We start from the raw sequence: 17,520 nt of genomic DNA, 5'->3' as shown, positions 1-17,520 counted from the left end.
ATTTCAGAATTTTTCAAATGTTGTTTTGGAACTTTTTATGTATAAGAAAATGTAAAATTATAATGGGAATACAGCTGACATATCTATTGCCTGAGATAGTGTTGGTCAATGGGTCTTCTGTGGAAAATCATGAAGAATTACTCGAAGAAAGGGGAACGACCATGGCCAGAGGAGGTTATTTCCTTGCTGCTATGTTTTTATTTTTCAAGATAATTTTTTAAATTCAGGATTGTATATTTGGTTATTTGCTCATTGCAGTCTTAGCATCTTTAATGTGCTGAGAAGCCCTGAAATTCTTCACAAGGGAGAAACAGTAAACATACACTCCACGATTACTTTGTGGGCATTTCCTGGGATTAATATTCTCCAGAATATATTTTGGGTAACATTGGCATAAAACAAGGTCCATCTAAGGTCAGTTCAGTCCCCTTCCTGGGCCCAGGCTTAGAGCCTGGAGAGGTACACAATTCCTCACTTCCATAACCCAGGCAGCATCCCTGCACACTGAGGCCACGGAGTTTGGAGGCATCACTGGGCTCAGAATCTCAAGAAGTTTGGTGTAAGAAGAAGACATGAGGCTGGGCGTGGTGGCTCACACCTGTAATCCCAACATTTTGGGAGGCTGAGGCAGGTGGATCACTTGAGGTCAGGAGTTCAAGACCAGCCTGGCCAACATGGTGAAACCCAACTCTACTAAAATACAAAATTAGCCAGACATGGTGGTGGGTGCCTGTAATCCCAGCTACTTGGGAGGCTGTGGCAGGAGAATCACTTGAACCCAGGAGGCAGAGGTTGCAGTGAGCCGAGATCACACCATTGCACTCCAGCCTGGACAACAGAGTCAGAGTCTCTGTCTCAAAAGAAAAAAAAAAAAAAAAAGATGTCATCTGGCTGTGTGGGGAGAAAAGTCACCCCAGCAGGGTGGGCTGATGCCATCCTCATCTCATGGAGAACTTGGGGAACTATTGCAGAGACTTAGCAAAGCGTCTGAGGGTGACTGAGAGCAGCTGAGGCTGTCTATTCTCCCGAGAAGCAACAGAACAGCTTTACTCTTAACCACAGTTAGCAGAAAGTGTCTGGGCCCAAATGGGAAGTTGGCCTAATTTCATAGTGACTCTTAGTTAACGGTAACACAGGCACCGTTTAATTGGAACATGATAGTTAGGAACTTGTCACTAAAATTCTAAAAAGAAACGTTTAGCCTTTTCTAAAGAAAGGCAGCATTTTCAAGTGGTGTATTCCTGATCGTCTCTTTTCAATTTAAAATTTACTGAAATTATTGAAAAGGCTTCAGTAAACTGCCTTTTGCCTCAGATGCCCCCAGAGAGGTTCTGGATCTCCTTGAGCAAAGACATTTCCAAGTTTCTAAGCCTGCCAGGCACCATGCTTCTCTGACAACTCCTCTGAGCCAATCAAAGAACGCTAGCAGGGTAAAAGCCAAAAGCCCCCAGCAGAGGGAGGCCCCTTTTCCATTCCACCGTTTACTGGGCCACAGGAAGAATTAGCATTCTGCCTGCAAGTACAGTTCTACTTTCCCCTTTGTTTTGAGAACAGAATCACTCATCTGGAAATTACAAGGTAATCTACACGAATCGCATGTCCTATTACCTCCCGCATTCTCGCGATGCCATTCTCGCGATGCCTGCTGCTGCCTTAACCATCAAACAAAACAAAGAGGAAGCCTCAGAGATGTGTTACTGCCATTTTTTCCCCCGTGTGGGAGCTTATGATGATGTAAGTAAAACCCTATCCAAAGCCTATGAAAGGAAATCACAGCAAAATTAGCACGACCGGCTCCAGCTGGGAGCATCAACCCACTGTCCAATGCTGAGGGCCCGGGCTTCTCACTGCACTGTGCCTGCATGCAGGGGCACTCTGCAAGCGTGCACGGGGCTGGAGTCCTCCACAGGGGCTACAGCCTTTCTGGGCAGAGCCTTGCTTTCAGACCCACAGAATTTATGTCCAAAGAAATGGTACAAATGAAACGAGAACAGACTCTCTTCTTTGCCATATTACTCTCCCTGAAAGAGCAATTGGCTGAAAGGGTTGAGCTTACAAATTTCAATCACCATCCTGTCTTGGCCTAAAACAGACTCTGCAGAAAGTGTTTTCTTTTTCTTCTTTACGCTTAGTTTCATGAATGCATCTCTAACTCGCCTGAAAGCACTCTGAGGGCAGGATAATGCTATGTATCCTCATCTGTAGCATCCACTTGCTCACCACATCACTTAGTTAACAGACGCAGATGGGATGGTCTCAGCCATTCATTGGTCCATGTCATTAAATGACCCTATCCTTTTCCTCTACCCTGGGGGACCAGAAGAAATAACCAAACGTTCTGAAATATCTGCTTCTGCAAAATGGCACGTGCGGGCTTCTTGTTTGCTGTGTTTGAACTCTTCCCTCTCATCTGAACCACTTTATTGACATTGAGACTAAGAATTAGGGTCAAAGAATCATAATATTGTTTAGCTGATGTTTCAGAACCAGCATCCACTCTATTAAGAGCCCCAAGAATCAGCAAATCTGGCCTGACACTCTTGATTCTCATGAACAAAGGCAGCAGAGCCATAAACTCACCTTCTACTCTCCCTCTCTCAACCAAAGGTATAGGACTACAGAAACAACCTCACAGCTGACTGGAGAGAGGAGGTCATGGACTCATTTAATACTGGATTAAAGGAAGAGGTGAATATGAAGCAGTTTCTTCTTAGCCAACAGGTGCTCATTTCCATCAATAAATGGAGTAAGCTGGATTTTGCCAATACTGCAAAGTTAGACAATTGCTCTCTTTGGAAAGCAAGAATTCCTATCAGAACTTACTGTCTTTACCCCTTGGGAAGGTGGTGACTCAAAAGGAGTGGCTTCCATAGACGCAAAGAATGTCATAGACACTGTTAGGAGCCCAGATTTTAGAAACAGATGCATGCATTTGAATCCCTGCCTGCCGCCGACTGGCTGTGCGATCCCTGAGCCTTAGGTTTCTCAACTGTAAAATGGGGCTAAGAATAACCTAGTTTATGAGGAGGTGTTGTAAGGTTTGCAGAATAACTGCATGTAAAATGCTCCAGGCAGGCTGTGAGTGCTTTGCAAATTTTAGCTTTCCCTATCAGCACTGGGTACTGCACTGTGCCAGCGGGTTAGACGCAGCTGCATTTAATTTCTGCAATAAGTAGCTACTATTATCACCCCACTTGACAGAAGAAGAAACTGAGGCTAAGAGAGATTTAGGGACTTGCCCAAGGACAGACAATAAACAGTGGCAAGAGTCAAAGCCAGGCCTGTCTGATTCTAACCATGTGCACTTCCTGCTGCCCCACACTGCTTCCTGGGTGACCACACATGCACGTGCACACACACACACACCCTACAATACTCTTTCACAGCAGAATTAGAAAGACATGCTTATAACTGGAACACAGAAAAAGCGGTGAACTTCATTATCTAGGGATTACAAATATCTCTCCATCAAGCTGTTTTCTTCTTGAGTACAAGGACTATATTTTTGCATCTTCCCTAAAGAATAGAGCACTCAGTTCTGAACACACAATAGACACTCCATTAATACTGTCTGGATTTACATGGAAATTCACGGAAGAAAGTGGAACTGTGCCCTTGTTTGGAATACTTGATCAAACAACCCAAATACACCATGAATTCCCTCAAGCATCGAAAGCCTTGCCTAACACAAAGCATGTTTTCTGGAGACAATGAGAGTTTTGATCTCAAGCTAAACATTTCTAATCTCATCAAAAAGAGTGGGTGAGTGAAAACAATCCATGCCAGGCCTCCAGGTGGGATTAGGGGAAGGGCCTCCCATGTTACTGCTATAAAAACTACTTTGAAAAGAATACAATCTTAGGGGTGTGTGTGTGTGTGTGTGTGTGTTCCCAAGTGTTAGGAGGGGTACTGCATCCTTGCTATTTCTGGGTACCACCAAACGTTCTAAACCCCTTTTCCCATCTGAGGACAAGGGAGGAGTGTGGGCCCCAGCCTCACTACACAGGTCTCTGTGCAAAGATTTCCAAGCAGAGAAGTTTTGGGGTGGGGGAGGTATGCTAATGGCCCAAAGCAAATGGGGAGGGGAATGAATGAAAAGAAACTGCATACAAACTGATTTATTTCTAGGAACTTTTAGCCCAGATTTTTTTGGCATGTCTATATTTGCTGATTTCTGCGTATGGTAGAGCCTAAACATGCATTTTTATCTCTTCCTGATTTAGAGGTAAGCAGTGCAGGAGAGAGGCAGGGATAAGACTAGAGGGGTTTGGAGGGTGATATCAAAGATGACGACAGCAAAAGTAAAACTCCTGTGGACTCCTTACTCACGCTAGAATGCAACTCTGTCTAGTCAGCCAGGTAGACTGGGTTTGGTCTTATATGAAGAGCCTCTTGTGGTCTGAGGATAAGAATAGAGTCTAAGATCAAAGAAGTCTGTATTGAAGTTCTCATTCTGCCACTTCCTGGAACTTTCTGATCTCTGACAATGCACTCAACCTTGTTGAATTTTAGCCTTCTCACCTGTAAAATGGGAGTAAGAATGACACACACTTCAAAGGAATGTTGAGAAGATAAAATGAGATGATGCACATAAGAGGACTTAGCTCAGTACTGTGGCCACCCAGACAATGCTGGCTACCTCTGCTGCTCTTTCCATCATTTCTAGTAAGAATGCCCTGCGCTTGAACCCAGGAGAGGGAGGCTGCAGTGAGCCAAGATCGTGCCACTACTCTCCAGCCTGGGCAACAGAGTGAGACTCCATCATGCACAAAAAAGATTGCCCTGTAAATGTACTATTGCAAAGTGTGCTGCATATTCACACACATGTAATCATGAATACTTAAAAAAGTGCTACTCAGTGTATTTTGTAGCTAATTTCCAAAATAACCAGTGAGGAAAGCAGGATAGATATTATTACCCTTGTATTGCAGGTGAGAAAACAGAGGCTTTGAGGGATGAGGGGTCAGTTGGAATTCATCAGCTAGCACAGGGCAGGCCAAGAATGCAGCTCACATCTGTCTCCAGTGCTGCGTCCATAGCTATGCTGGAGGAAACCAAAACACCCCAGAGGAAGGAACTCTACTCTGGTCTGATCTAGTCTATTCATCTGTTGCCTGGGACCCAAGTGGATCTTGCAACCCTTGTAGTTTGTGACCTACAGTTTGCAAAGTACCTGGGTCCCAATGCCAAGTGAAGGGCCTGTCACTTCAGCTGGGGAGTCCTTTGTACTGATGCTGGTTTGAACTTTTATTGCAGAAATTTTCAAACATATGCAAAAGTAGAGATAAAAGTAGTATGAGTGCCCAGTGCTGATCTCCCAGATTCCTGGGATGAAAGCTGTTCTGCCTCTACCTCTGGCCATCTCCTCTGCTCCCTGATTTTTTAAAGGGAATATCGGGGGAGTTTAAAACAATCCAGACTCCCCCTATGCCTTGCAGGCTCAGGTCTGGCAGGTCTGGGGGTGGCCGGGGATTTGTGGTTCTCATGGCTGCCTCTCCAGGTGACATGGAAGGACAGCTACCCTGCAGCCACAGAGCTGGGTGGTACCTGGGGCACTACCATTTGCAGGTGACAAGCAAGTAGTGGGTTCTGTGAAGGGAAGTGGGCAAACCCTTTAGCTCTGCAGGCTCATGAGGCTGTCACAGAGAATGGAGTGCCCTGCCGCACACAAGTGGTGGCAGAGGCAGAAAGGGGTGAGATCACAGCGAGGAGGCTGGTCCAGTGAGGCTGAAATGAAGGGTGTCCCCAGAGAGGATGTCCCCTGCTCCCGAGGCTCTGTGGCTGGGCCTCCGCCCGAATGACCTGCAGTGAGCCACTGAGGAGGTCACAGTTTTTTCCCCAGAGCATGGCACAGTGACTGCTGACTCAGGTGAATCGTGTGAAACTGATGACATTCGACTGCTCCACGTCACCGTTAGGATTCCACCGCGTATTGAGTAGGCATTCAACACATGTCCAATGAAGGAATCGACACACACACAGGTTATCAGTGGCTCTCACATGCCAGCTGCCAAGTTCATATTTCTAGTTGACCCAACCACAGTGCAAAGTGTCCGTGACATCTCCAGTCTGCAGCTGAGGAAACTGAGCTAATCTACGTACACAAAAGTGCTTAGCACAGTGCTGGGTGATGACTGCATGCTCACTGCGTGGCAATGATCATGATTATTATCCAAAGCCAGACAGAGCCCTGGCGACTGAGTTAGGACTTGAACCCAGGCCCGCTGGACTCCAGTCAGCCTGCCTTGTCAAGCAGTGTCTGTCCTGGAAAAGCAGTAACCAGAAGGCCTGAAAGATGACCAGTGTCAACAGGGGTACAAGGGAGCATGACAAAAACCCAGACCACTCGGCAAGTCCTAGACAACGTGTCATTTCACACCGAGGGGCAGGGCTGAGCGAGCTGTCTAGAAGGCTTCTCATGGAGCACTGCAAGATGTCACGGAGACAGTGTGTCCTGCAGCTGCCTGTCTTGCTGGTGGCCTCCCCTGCACAGAGTGAAAGCCAGCGAGACTCTGCCAGGCAGACCCTTGGGGGTCAGAGGGCTCTACTGAGGAGGGGCACGGCCGCATCTTACCTCTTGGCTCTGTCTTTCTCATCTTCATCCATGAGATTTTCTATGCAGTTTTTCCTGCAAAAAAAAAAAAAAATTAATTAATTAAAAAGAATGGATAATTACTGTCTGCTTCTAGATCTTTCTTAAAAGTCTTTCAGGTTGTCATCATTTCGGTCTTAGCCCAGCGGTTCTCAAACTTGTTGGTCCTGGCACCCCTTTACACTCTCAAAATGGACTGAGGTCTCCGAAGCACTCCTGCGTACGTGGGTTAAGGCTGAGAAATGTTTAAAGGCACAGGCACCCGTTTCATCAGGCATCGGAGCAATGAAGTCACCAGATGTCAAGTAACTTCTGGAAGAGTCAGAACACTCCTGTTGCGTACACTCATGAGACGAGGAGAGCTCTTTTAAAAGGAGAAATAACGAGTTAATTATATTTTGAAAAAATGTCTTGACCTCCAGACCACACTTTGAGAACTGCTGTCCAGACCTGCTCAGTGAAGCAGCATCTGTTCCTCTCAAGCCTTAGGTCACATGCACCTCCCAGCGCCCGCCTGGGATCCATTAGTGACGCCACAGCGGGCACTGTTCACTCCTGCTTGCAGGACCCCAGTAGCCTATGACATCCTAAAGGAGAGTGTTTATCTGTCCATTCAAACCACACAAGCTCCTCTGACAGGTGGCCTGGAAGAATCAGCCCCAGAGGAGTGTCATCCACATCCTCCCTTAGGGCATTTACTCTCCTTGAGACAGCGAAGGTGCACAAATGTGAAAGATTAAGTAACAATCCAGGAATGTTCTTCCTCACCACCTGAGCCTCTATTCTCCCAGGCCACTGGCTTGATGCTTCTCAGGTCCACAGACCCAGCTTCCCCTCCTACCACACGCAGGCCTGGGTTCCCTCCAGCCCTCAGAGCCGCACAGCCCTGGCTCCTTTCTTCATTCACACGTTTCCCAGAGCCCCACCTGTCTGGGGTGCGCCCCCAAGCAGAACCATTCTCAGGGCACTCATGAGGTCAATGCCAGCTGTGGGAGGCTGAAGGCTGCGGTGGCCGGGAGGGCAAAGTGTGGTCGAGGTAAAGGTGGGGACCATGGAGAAGCGGAATCACCATTGCCCACACGCTTCTCTGCTCAACACACGGGGTCTTCAGTCGGAACTCCCAAACCAGCACTTCGCAAATGCACCACTAATTACTCTTGAAATGTGAAGTTTCAGATAAAAGTTTCCAATGGAGTCAATCAATCTTTCTCTGAGCTCATTGAGCTTTGTGATTTTGGTCACCTACATACACAAACACGGGTCTGAGCCAAAGCAAAGATGAATTCTGCAGCCACAGCCCCTGTTTACAAAATGCCCATGCATTCAACAGCAGGCATATTCCACCATGGACTAGCAAGAAATGCTGCTTAGAAGTTAAAGCCTGTATCACAGTTCAGTCAGCGTTAACACATCTGCAAACAGGCCTGTGCTTAATGTTTTCCAGATGGAATCTGTTCAAAATTGTATGTCAACTCATCGAATGATGCCCTACCCCAAGCCTGTGCTTCCAAGGAGAATGGTGGCTGACCAAAGCCCCGGCCGCGCTGTGTTCTTTACCAGGGTCCCCTGGACAGAGCTTGTCCACCACAGGGGGGCTAGCTGCTGCTCCTCAGTCCACTCTCCTGAGCTCCTGGGATCCTGTTTGGATGACCAGGGTTGCTGAGTCATAAACTAAACATCTAAAAATGACTAACAGCTATTCTTTATCAACCACATCTTCTGTGATTTGTATGTTTATCCTGCAGACATTTCCTGAATCTACAAAACCTGGATGCTCTACACCCACTTCCTCTTCTTCGGCATCCCTCTCATTTCCCTGTCCCGTTCCTCTCACTTGACCCCTGGCTAAGCCATTCAGCTGAGCTGCACCCAGTGTGAGAGGGCCCCTAAGCTGAGTTCCCACTGCACCTGCCACAAAGGCTCCGTGCTGATATTTTTACTATTTTGTCACCTCTGCTGTCTACCATGTTATTTTTTAACTTAAAAAATTGTGATGAAATCCACCTCACACATTGACCGTCTGAACCCCTGCTGAGTGCACAGCTCAGTGGCATTAAGCACACTCATACTGTTTTGCAACCATCGCCACCATTCATTCCAGATCTCTTTGACCTTGCAAAGCATAAGCTATCCATTCAACAAGAAGTCCCCATTCCCCACGCACTCCAGGCTTGGCAACTGCCCTTCTACTTTCTGTCTCTCTAAATTTGACTATTCCAGGTCTGTCATGAAGGTGGAACCAGACAGTATTTGGCTTTATTTCACACAGCATAATGTCCTCAGGGTTCATCCATGTCACTGCATGGGTCAGAATCTCCTTCCTTTTTAAGGCCAAGTGATATCCCATTGCATATGGAAACGCAGTGTTTTGCTTGCCTATTCATATGTCCATGGACATGGGCTACCTCCACCTCGGCTGCTGTGAGCGTGGGTGTCCATCCCCCCTTGCGTTTTAGAGTCATCCTTTTACTGAATAATAGGATCTGGAAACAGCTTGAAGGCAAACAAGGAACAGGATGGAAGGGAAGAAAAGAAATCCTCTGAGATCAGGTTAAAGGAATCACAGAGAAGTCTGGGGGTGACAATGACTCTTCTCAGCCATATAGTTTTCAGTGAGAAGGATTCTGAGCAGCTATTTTTTCTTCTTTTGATCACAGAGTGCCAGAAAACAGAAAAGGAGCTTAAATGAAAGCAGAGATTTTGTTTAGAGCTGAGACATAATGGTTGAGGTGATTAACCCCCAGAGTGAACAATGGAGGGATGTTCTACAGCCTTTACCCCAGATAACCATGTGTCCTACGTGGCATAGACAGTCACGAGGTGTGTGAATCAGGGTCCCAGCAGGAAAGCAGACAGCAGGTGGGAGCCTCTGAGGAGCGTTGATTTACAGGGGGCGGCTCTTTGTAAAGGTGTGGGTGGGGAGCAGGGAACCAAGAGGGACAGTGTGGTTACCTGAGGTGGGGAACGGCAGAGCTGTGAACACCTCTAAGGGGAAGGGACAAGAGGGAAATCATTTTCCAAACCCGGAAGGAGTGTGTCCCATAGGAGGTGGCCTTCAGTGAAGGGACAAGAAGGGAGCCAAGGGAATAAACACCTCACTCTCATTCTCCACCCACCCTCTGATCTCCTGCTGCATCTCCTTTAGCCATGTCCGCAGGATCCTCCACACAGGGGAGCCTCAGGGAAGTGAGAAGGGAACACGCCTGGTAACATTCATCTCTCAGGGGCTCTTCCAGTTCTGGGTTTCTTGGGTTTTCCTAGAACACAAACTCTCAGGAGTCTTTTTAAGCTTTGTAACATCCCCTCAAATTTGAAATCCAGGCATCTGCACCTAGCAACTGACCACAGAAGAAATAATAATCAACAATAACAATAATTATGGGAGCCTGATGAAAAGAGAGGCTGAGAGGGGTTCCCAGGACAACCTGAGCAACAAAATAAGTGACAACCATATTGATTACAGCCTGTGCAACAAACTACTCATGAGTCTTATTTGTTTTATCGTTCTCCACCTCAGGTAACCACACTGTCCCTCTTGGTTCCCTACTCTCCGCCCACGCCTTTACAAAGAGCCCCCAAATAAATAAACAAATGGGGAGGTAGGAGGAGGGAGGGAGACAGCTTCCTCTTACAGAAGATTCCAATTAATAAATGCAGAAGAACAATGGCAACAGAAAATCGCCATCATGCCTCATGCCTGTAATCCCAGCCCTTAGGGAGGGAGAGTGAGGAGGATAGCCTGAGCCCAGGAGTTTGAGACCTGCCTGGGCAATATAGTGAGACACTGTTCTCCACCAAAAGGAAAAAGAAGAGAAGGGGAGGGGAGGGGAGGAGGGGGGAGAGGAGAGGAGAGGAAAGAGAAGAGAAAAGAGGAAAGAAAGGGAAAGAAAAGAAAAAAAAGGAAATCACCATCAGCATACCATAGTAATCATTGTTGCAGGCAAGATCCACCGACGGATGCTAAAATTAATGGGAAAAAGCTTGGGGAGAAACAGGATATTTGCAGAGTTTCAAAGTATCGCTCTCAAGATATTTATTAATTACAAAAGAAAAACATTTTACAGGGAAGAAGGTTGGCAGACACCACTTTCACCTACTGGTCAGCATTAACATTACCAGTGTTAAGTCACATAGAAGTCTCTGTGGAAATAAACACTCATTCCTCTTGGGTGTGTATATCTAGGAGTGTCATTCTTGGAACACAGGGTAGCTGTATGCTTACTTTATTAAAAACTGCCAGGCTGTTTTCCAAAGTGAGTGTACAATTTTACATTTGCACTAGTAGTGTTCAAGGAGTTCCAGTGGCTCCATTCTAACACTTAATATTGTCTTAATTTTAGTAATTTACGTGGGCGCGTTACAAGATCTCATTGGGATTTGCATTTCCCTGATGACTAATGATGCAGAGCACTTTTCACTGGCTATTTAGACATCTTCTTTTGTAAGATGTCTGATTCTTTTGCCTACTTAAAAAAAATTGGGCCGGGCGCGGTGGCTCAAGCCTGTAATCCCAGCACTTTGGGAGGCCGAGACGGGCAGATCACGAGGTCAGGAGATCGAGACCATCCTGGCTAACACAGTGAAACCCCGTCTCTACTAAAAAAAAATACAAAAAACTAGCCGGGCGAGGTGGTGGGCGCCTGTAGTCCCAGCTACTCGGGAGGCTGAGGCAGGAGAATGGCGTAAACCTGGGAGGCAGAGCTTGCAGTGAGCTGAGATCCGACCACTGCACTCCAGCCTGGGTGACAGCGAAACTCCGTCTCAAAAAAAAAAAAAAAAAAAAATTGGACTGTTAGTCTTCATCATATTGATCATAGAAGTTTATCTCTTCTGGGTACAAGTACTTTGTCAGAAAACACATATTGTGAGCATTTCTCCCAGGCTGTAGGTGGCCTTGGCTGCTTTTTGGATGGTGTCTTGTGAAGAGCAGTTTTAAATTTTGGTAAAGTCTATTTTATCAACTTTTTATTTTATGGTTAATGATTTTTGTATTCTAAAATACATTTGCCACCTCAATGTTGTGATGAATTATCCTATGTTTTCCTCTAGAAACTTCATCACTTAGCTTTCACATTTTGACCCACAGTCCTTTGCAAGTTAAATTTTATGTGTGTGTTGGACAGGGCTCAGACATTATTCACCACCTCCCACCCCTACCACGCCCCCAATATGGACATCCCTGTTCCTCCAGAATAGTTTGTTAAAAAGGCACTTATTTCCCTGTTGAATTGCATTAGCACTTTCATCAAATAGTGTGTGGTCTTATATGCATTATTTATGGACTATATTTAGCTTCATTTATCCTATGTGTCTCAACTCCGCAGGACACAGAGTCAGGATGTCTGCGGAGTGAAGACACATAAGATAAACTTATTAAAAAATAAACTTCATTTTTAAGAACAACTTTAGATTTACAGAAAATGCAAACAGAGTAGAGAAAGTCCCCTTATCCCCACACCCAGTTTCCTGTTACTAACATTTAACATTAGTATGGCACATTTGTCACAATTAATGAACCAATACTGATACATTATTATTAAGAAAAGTCCAGGCCGGGTGGCAGTGGCTCACACGTGTAATCCCAGCACTTTGGGAAGCCAAGGTGGGTGGATCATCTGAGGTCAGGAGTTTGAAACCAGCCTGGGAAACATGGTAAAACCCTATTTCTACTAAAAGTACAAAAATCAGCCCATGTGATGGTGCATGCCCATAATCCCAGCTACTCGGGAGGCTGAGGCAGAATCGCTTGAGCCTGAGATGCAGAGGTTGCAGTGAATTGTGATCACGCCACTGCACTCCAGCCTGGGCGGCACAGCCAGACTCTGTCTCAAAAAAAAAAGTCCGTACGTTTTAGACAAACTTGCTCACATTTCCTCAGTTTTTACGTAACATCCGTTTTCCACTCTAGCACTCCATCCAGGGCACCACAGCACGCTTTGTCAGCATGTCTCCTCGGACTCCCCTTGGCTCTGCGAGTTTCTCAGGCTTTCCTTGGTTTTGCAGCCTTGACAATTTTCAGGAGTATCTGTAGAATGTTCTTCAGTTTGGGTTTGTCTGATGTTTTTCTCAAAGTCAGGCTCAGAATATAGGATTCTGAGAGGAAGGCCCAGGAAGTAAAGTGTCCTCCTTATCACATCATGCTGTCAACATGGCTTGTCACTGTGGATGCCAGCCTTGGCCACCTGGCTGAGGTGGTAATAAACTCACTCATAAGATGTATGTTAGTTACATTTACATGTAATATGTACAAGGTGTTTTCCTTCAACTTTCAGATCTTTTTTATTTTTTAGGTGAAGAATGCCTAAATTTAAAGTGGTAGATTCAATTATTAAGCTGAAAAATTTACATGATTTTCCCTGTACTTTTGGACTTAGATACATAATGATTGAACCTTTTATCAGATTAACAATTGCAGCCATTGCTTTACATTTAGAGGCCCTTCATCTGGAAACATATTGAGCATTTCATTTGAAAATATAACTGCTCTGTTGTTTAAACAAACTTATTCTATGTTTCCCAATTCCACCACATCCTTTGTCTATTGTTATGACAGTATCACATTATCTTAACTCCTAAAGTGGTGCAGTCATTACTGACATAAATGTAGGGTCGGCCTTCCAACTTTGTTCTTATTCAAGTTTGCCTTGGCCATTCTAGGTCTTTGCACAGCCACATAAATTTTAGAATTAGCTTGTCAATTTCTATAGAAATACCTGATGCAGCTGGGTGCAGTGGCTCATGCCTGTAATATCATTGCTTTGGGAGGTTGGGGCAGGAGGATTGCTTGGCGGCAGGAGGATTGCTTGAGGCCAGGAGTTGCCTGGGCAACACAGCAAGATCCCGTCTCTACAAAAAAGTAGAAATTAGCTGGTCATGGTGGTGCATACCTGTGGTCCTACCTATTTGGGAGGATGAGGCAAGAACACTGCTTGAGCCTGGAGTTCAAGGTTACAGTGAGCACCAGCCTAAACAACAGCATGAAACCCTGTCCCTCAAAAAAAAAAAAAGAAAAAAAAAGAAAGAAAGAAAAACGTTTGATAGCTTGATGAGATTTTGATTGAGAATGAATTGAATTTGGGGATCAATTTTGGGAAAACTGACAACAATGTGCAGGTCTCTGATCCATGCACCGTGTGTACTATCTCCTTCTATTTGCCTCTCCTCTTGGACTCTGTGATGAGGCAGGAGAATGTATTTGCCAAAGCACAAATGTGCCATGTGCATATGATATACGGTGATTCAACAGATACTCCCTGAGTGCCTGGGCAGGGGGGAACACACTGGGAGCAAAGCTGGCACTCTCATGGTGCTTACATGAGGTGGGGGATACATGTGTCAGGGGAGTTGGGGAAAACTGCAAGCAAGCAAATAAGTAAACACAGAGCCTGTTCTTTGGTTATCACTGCAGTGCAGGAAAATGTGAATCCTGGGTGGGACGAGGGTCGGGGAGTCTTGCTCTGATGTTTTAAGGAGTTTTGGAAGACCTCCTTGATGAGATGCTATGTGAGCTGTGACCTGAAGGGAATGTGGGAGTCAGCGGTGAGGGTGCCTCCCCCAGACAGCAAGGAAAGCGAGGAGCAGCCAGAGGCCAGCCCAGGGATGGCGTTGGTGAGGGGAGGTGGAGCCAGGGGCCGAGGGGCATTGTGGCTTTTGCCCTATGTGAGATGGGAAGGCACTGGAGGGTTTGAACACGAGTGACAGACACCTATCTCAGAGGACAGTGGTGAAACTTAAATGAAGTTAAGTTTGCAAAGTCTGGCCTGCAGCAGACAGTCAAGAACAGGTTCTCTACTTGGATGGCAAGGATTAGGCAAACTGCATCTTCCCCCATTTCATGGTGGCTCGCCCAGCCCTGGTATGGTTTGGTTGTGTCCTCAGCGAAATCTCATCTTGAATTATAGTTCCCATAATCCCCACGTGTCCTGGGAGGGACCAGGTGGGAGGTCATTGAATCATGGGGGTGGTTACCCTCATGCTATTCTCATGATGGGAGTGAGTGCTCATGAGATCTGACGGTTTTATAAATGGCTTTTCCCCCTTTTGCTCAGCAGTTCTCCTTCCTGCCATCATGTGAAGAAGGACGTGTTTGCTTCCCCTTCCACCATGATTGTAAGTTTCCTGTGGCCTCCCCCAGTCATGCGAACTGCGGGTCAATTAAACCTCTTTTCTTTATAAAGTACCAGTCTCAGGCAGTCCTTTACAGCAGCATGAGAATGGACTAATACAAGCTCCTTACCCATATTAGGTGCTCAATAAACGTATGAGGAAAGAAGAAAAGGAAGGGAGGAAGGGCGGGAGGGAGGAAAGGAAGGACGCAGCCGGGCCAAACTCCTATCTGAATTCCTGTGCCACTACCTGACATTCACTCCCACAAACCTCTCCATGATCACGGTGGCTCCACAGTAATAGTGCTTACAAAGTACATGTGAAGGTACAATTATATCCCAGTGACTAAAATTAAAACAAAAACTTCTGCATGTGCAGGAGCCACTGACTAAAGGGAAAACCCGCTCAGACAGCACTGACAGCCAGGGCTCTTTGGGAAGGCCCAATGGGTCCCTCACCAACCCTTGGCAGCTGCCAAGTTCTGAAAAAACATAATCTCATTTTGTCTCCGTCAGTTCTGTGGGTGAAATGGGCTGGCTATAGTTATCCTCCACTCATAAATCAGGCAGCACCGCTCCCCAGCAAGGCTAAGTGGCCTGCCCACAGACACAGGCTTGGGGACAGAGCAGACCCTGGGCTCTGCCTCCTGGCACTGACTCAGGAGGCCTTTCTCCACCCACTGCTGCTCAGAATAGGGGGTTTCCGACTTCAGAGTCAGTCTGATTTAAATCTCCATTCCAACCTACTTGCTCTATGACTTTCAGCAGACCCCTTATACCTCATGAGCCCCTGTTCCCCTCATTCCTAACATAATGCAGCTAACACCCACCAGGCAGCGATTGCACAAGGTGCAAACGAGAGGCAGGTCTGTGTGCAACAAAGGGCCCAGCATGATGCCTGGGGCACAGAAAGCTCTAGGTGAGTGCATTCATTGCACACCTGCCTCACCTAACTGTCCTACCCCTTATGTTCACACTGTGGTCACTGAGCGCCTGCTAAGGGAGGTGACACGAAGCTTCAGCCTTTCTTATCTACTTTGAATGTCAATGAACACATTCTCCGCACAGTAGGGAGGTCACCAGGGGTGAAACAGACATGGACTCTGGGGTCACACGCACCTAAGGTTTCAGAGAGAGGCTCCCAAACAGAGACAGAAAAGGCCGTATTGGTAGGAAGAGTGCCTTACAGTCAAGAGGCACCTGCAGGCGGGGGCTCCAGCTGAAGCCGGAACCTGCCCCACCCCTGGGAACTACCTGTGGCTGCTGCAAACAGGACTGTGAGGACCACTGAGCAGGGGCATGGGGGTAAGGAGCTCTGCCAGGCCCAGTAAACAGACCAGCTGGGAATCTAATCAAGCAAGGCCAGTGGAGCACTGACCGTGGGGGCAGGGGGTGGCAGGGAGGAGGGCTGGAACTCCCAAGGGAATTGGCAGACAGCCACCCCTGCTGCTGGCAGGCAGGGCTAGTGGGGCACAGTGGGTGTCAGAGTTCCTGGGTCCAGCATCCACATCTGTGAAGGGGAGAACAGCAGTGGTGGCCTGGGGTCAGGTGACCCAAACTGAGACCGACCCAGGTTTTGCCCTTCATTATCTCTGTATAACCTTGGACAAGTGTGATGCTCCCAGCCCTAGCTCCCCAACTGCAAAGTGAGAGAACAGAAGGGTTTTTCTTACTGTGTGGCTGTGAGAAGGCATGAGAGAATCCAAGAGAAGCCCCCAGCACAGTCCCCGGCACAAAGAAATCATCACAAAATTGTAGCTGCAGAATTTTAATTACACTATCAATAATGATCATGAATTAAAGGGCTCACACTAGAAACTGGTGCTTAAACCCAACAAATGTCTTTGGGAGAAACAGGATAATCATTCCCTTCTACCAGTGTTGAAAACGTGTATGTGTATGTGTGTGTTTAGGCATGGTGGACAGACAGACACACACACGCTGTCTAGAATACTGGACTAGCTAGCGATGACCTGTATACAGCACCTTTGACACAGTAGCTCCATCTTAGAAAGACTCCAGCTTACATTTTAAAAGGCATCTTACCAACAAGACCGGATGTTCTGCCTAATTAATGAAGGCTGCTTCCGACAAGGACATAACCAAGCACACTCGTCCACTCAGTCCTCACCAGAGGACTCTACGGCCATAAGAGCAGGACTTCACCAGCTAGAAATGGCTGTCCCCACAGACCCCATCTTGCTGTCGCCTGTGATCAGCACCCAGCATCCACTGCCCAACGCTCTGCCCACATCAAAGACTCTTCCCTGTGAGACCGATGAACTGCCCAGAACAGGCCAGGACATTCTCTTTTTTTTCCACGTTCCTCTCCCCGGACTGGTTCATTAACCCCTTTTCCTATCCCTTTTCTTTCAATGTTAAATGTTACTTCATTTATTGTGCAATGTTAAATCTATAACATTTATATATTGATTAAGTGTGAAATTTCTGCCCCAAAGGCTTTAGAACATTCTTTCTCACAGCCATCTACTACACAACTGATTAGAATTCTGGCCCCTGGCGAATGAGGACCTGGAAATGGTAGCAGGATTATTTTGTCACGCCATATCTGCCCTGGGTCCCAAGTGCGTCAGCAGTGAGACAGAAGACTAATGAGTCATACAAGTGACAGGCTCCCCCAGGGACTAGTAGCTCACCCAGGTCTCCAGAGAGGGCCTCATGCAGCATGCATGGAAAAACATGTTACTCCACTCAGGCAGGAGGTGGCAACCCTTTTCTCTAAAGGGCCACCTGGTAACTATTTGAGACGTAGAGCATCCGCTCTTTGTTGCAACCACGCAACTCTGCCTTTACAGTGCAGTG

At 46.7% G+C, this 17,520-nt stretch overlaps 1 protein-coding gene across 1 annotated transcript in view; it reads right to left on the bottom strand.

Moving 5' to 3' along the window:
- The window catches only part of NPAS2 (neuronal PAS domain protein 2), a 178,845-nt gene that overhangs the window by 86,993 nt on the left and 74,332 nt on the right, over positions 1-17,520 (bottom strand). The window contains exon 2 of the mRNA XM_011956581.1: positions 6,575-6,628. Within this exon, the coding sequence (XP_011811971.1) occupies positions 6,575-6,628 (54 nt within the window). The remainder of the gene's footprint in view (positions 1-6,574; positions 6,629-17,520) is intronic.

This window comes from Colobus angolensis, unplaced genomic scaffold, assembly GCF_000951035.1.
Source record: "Colobus angolensis palliatus isolate OR3802 unplaced genomic scaffold, Cang.pa_1.0 Scaffold42, whole genome shotgun sequence".
NCBI classification, from domain to species: domain Eukaryota; kingdom Metazoa; phylum Chordata; class Mammalia; order Primates; family Cercopithecidae; genus Colobus; species Colobus angolensis.
The sequence above is the reverse complement of the archived record's forward strand: the minus strand, read 5'-3'. Positions and strand labels throughout refer to the sequence as shown.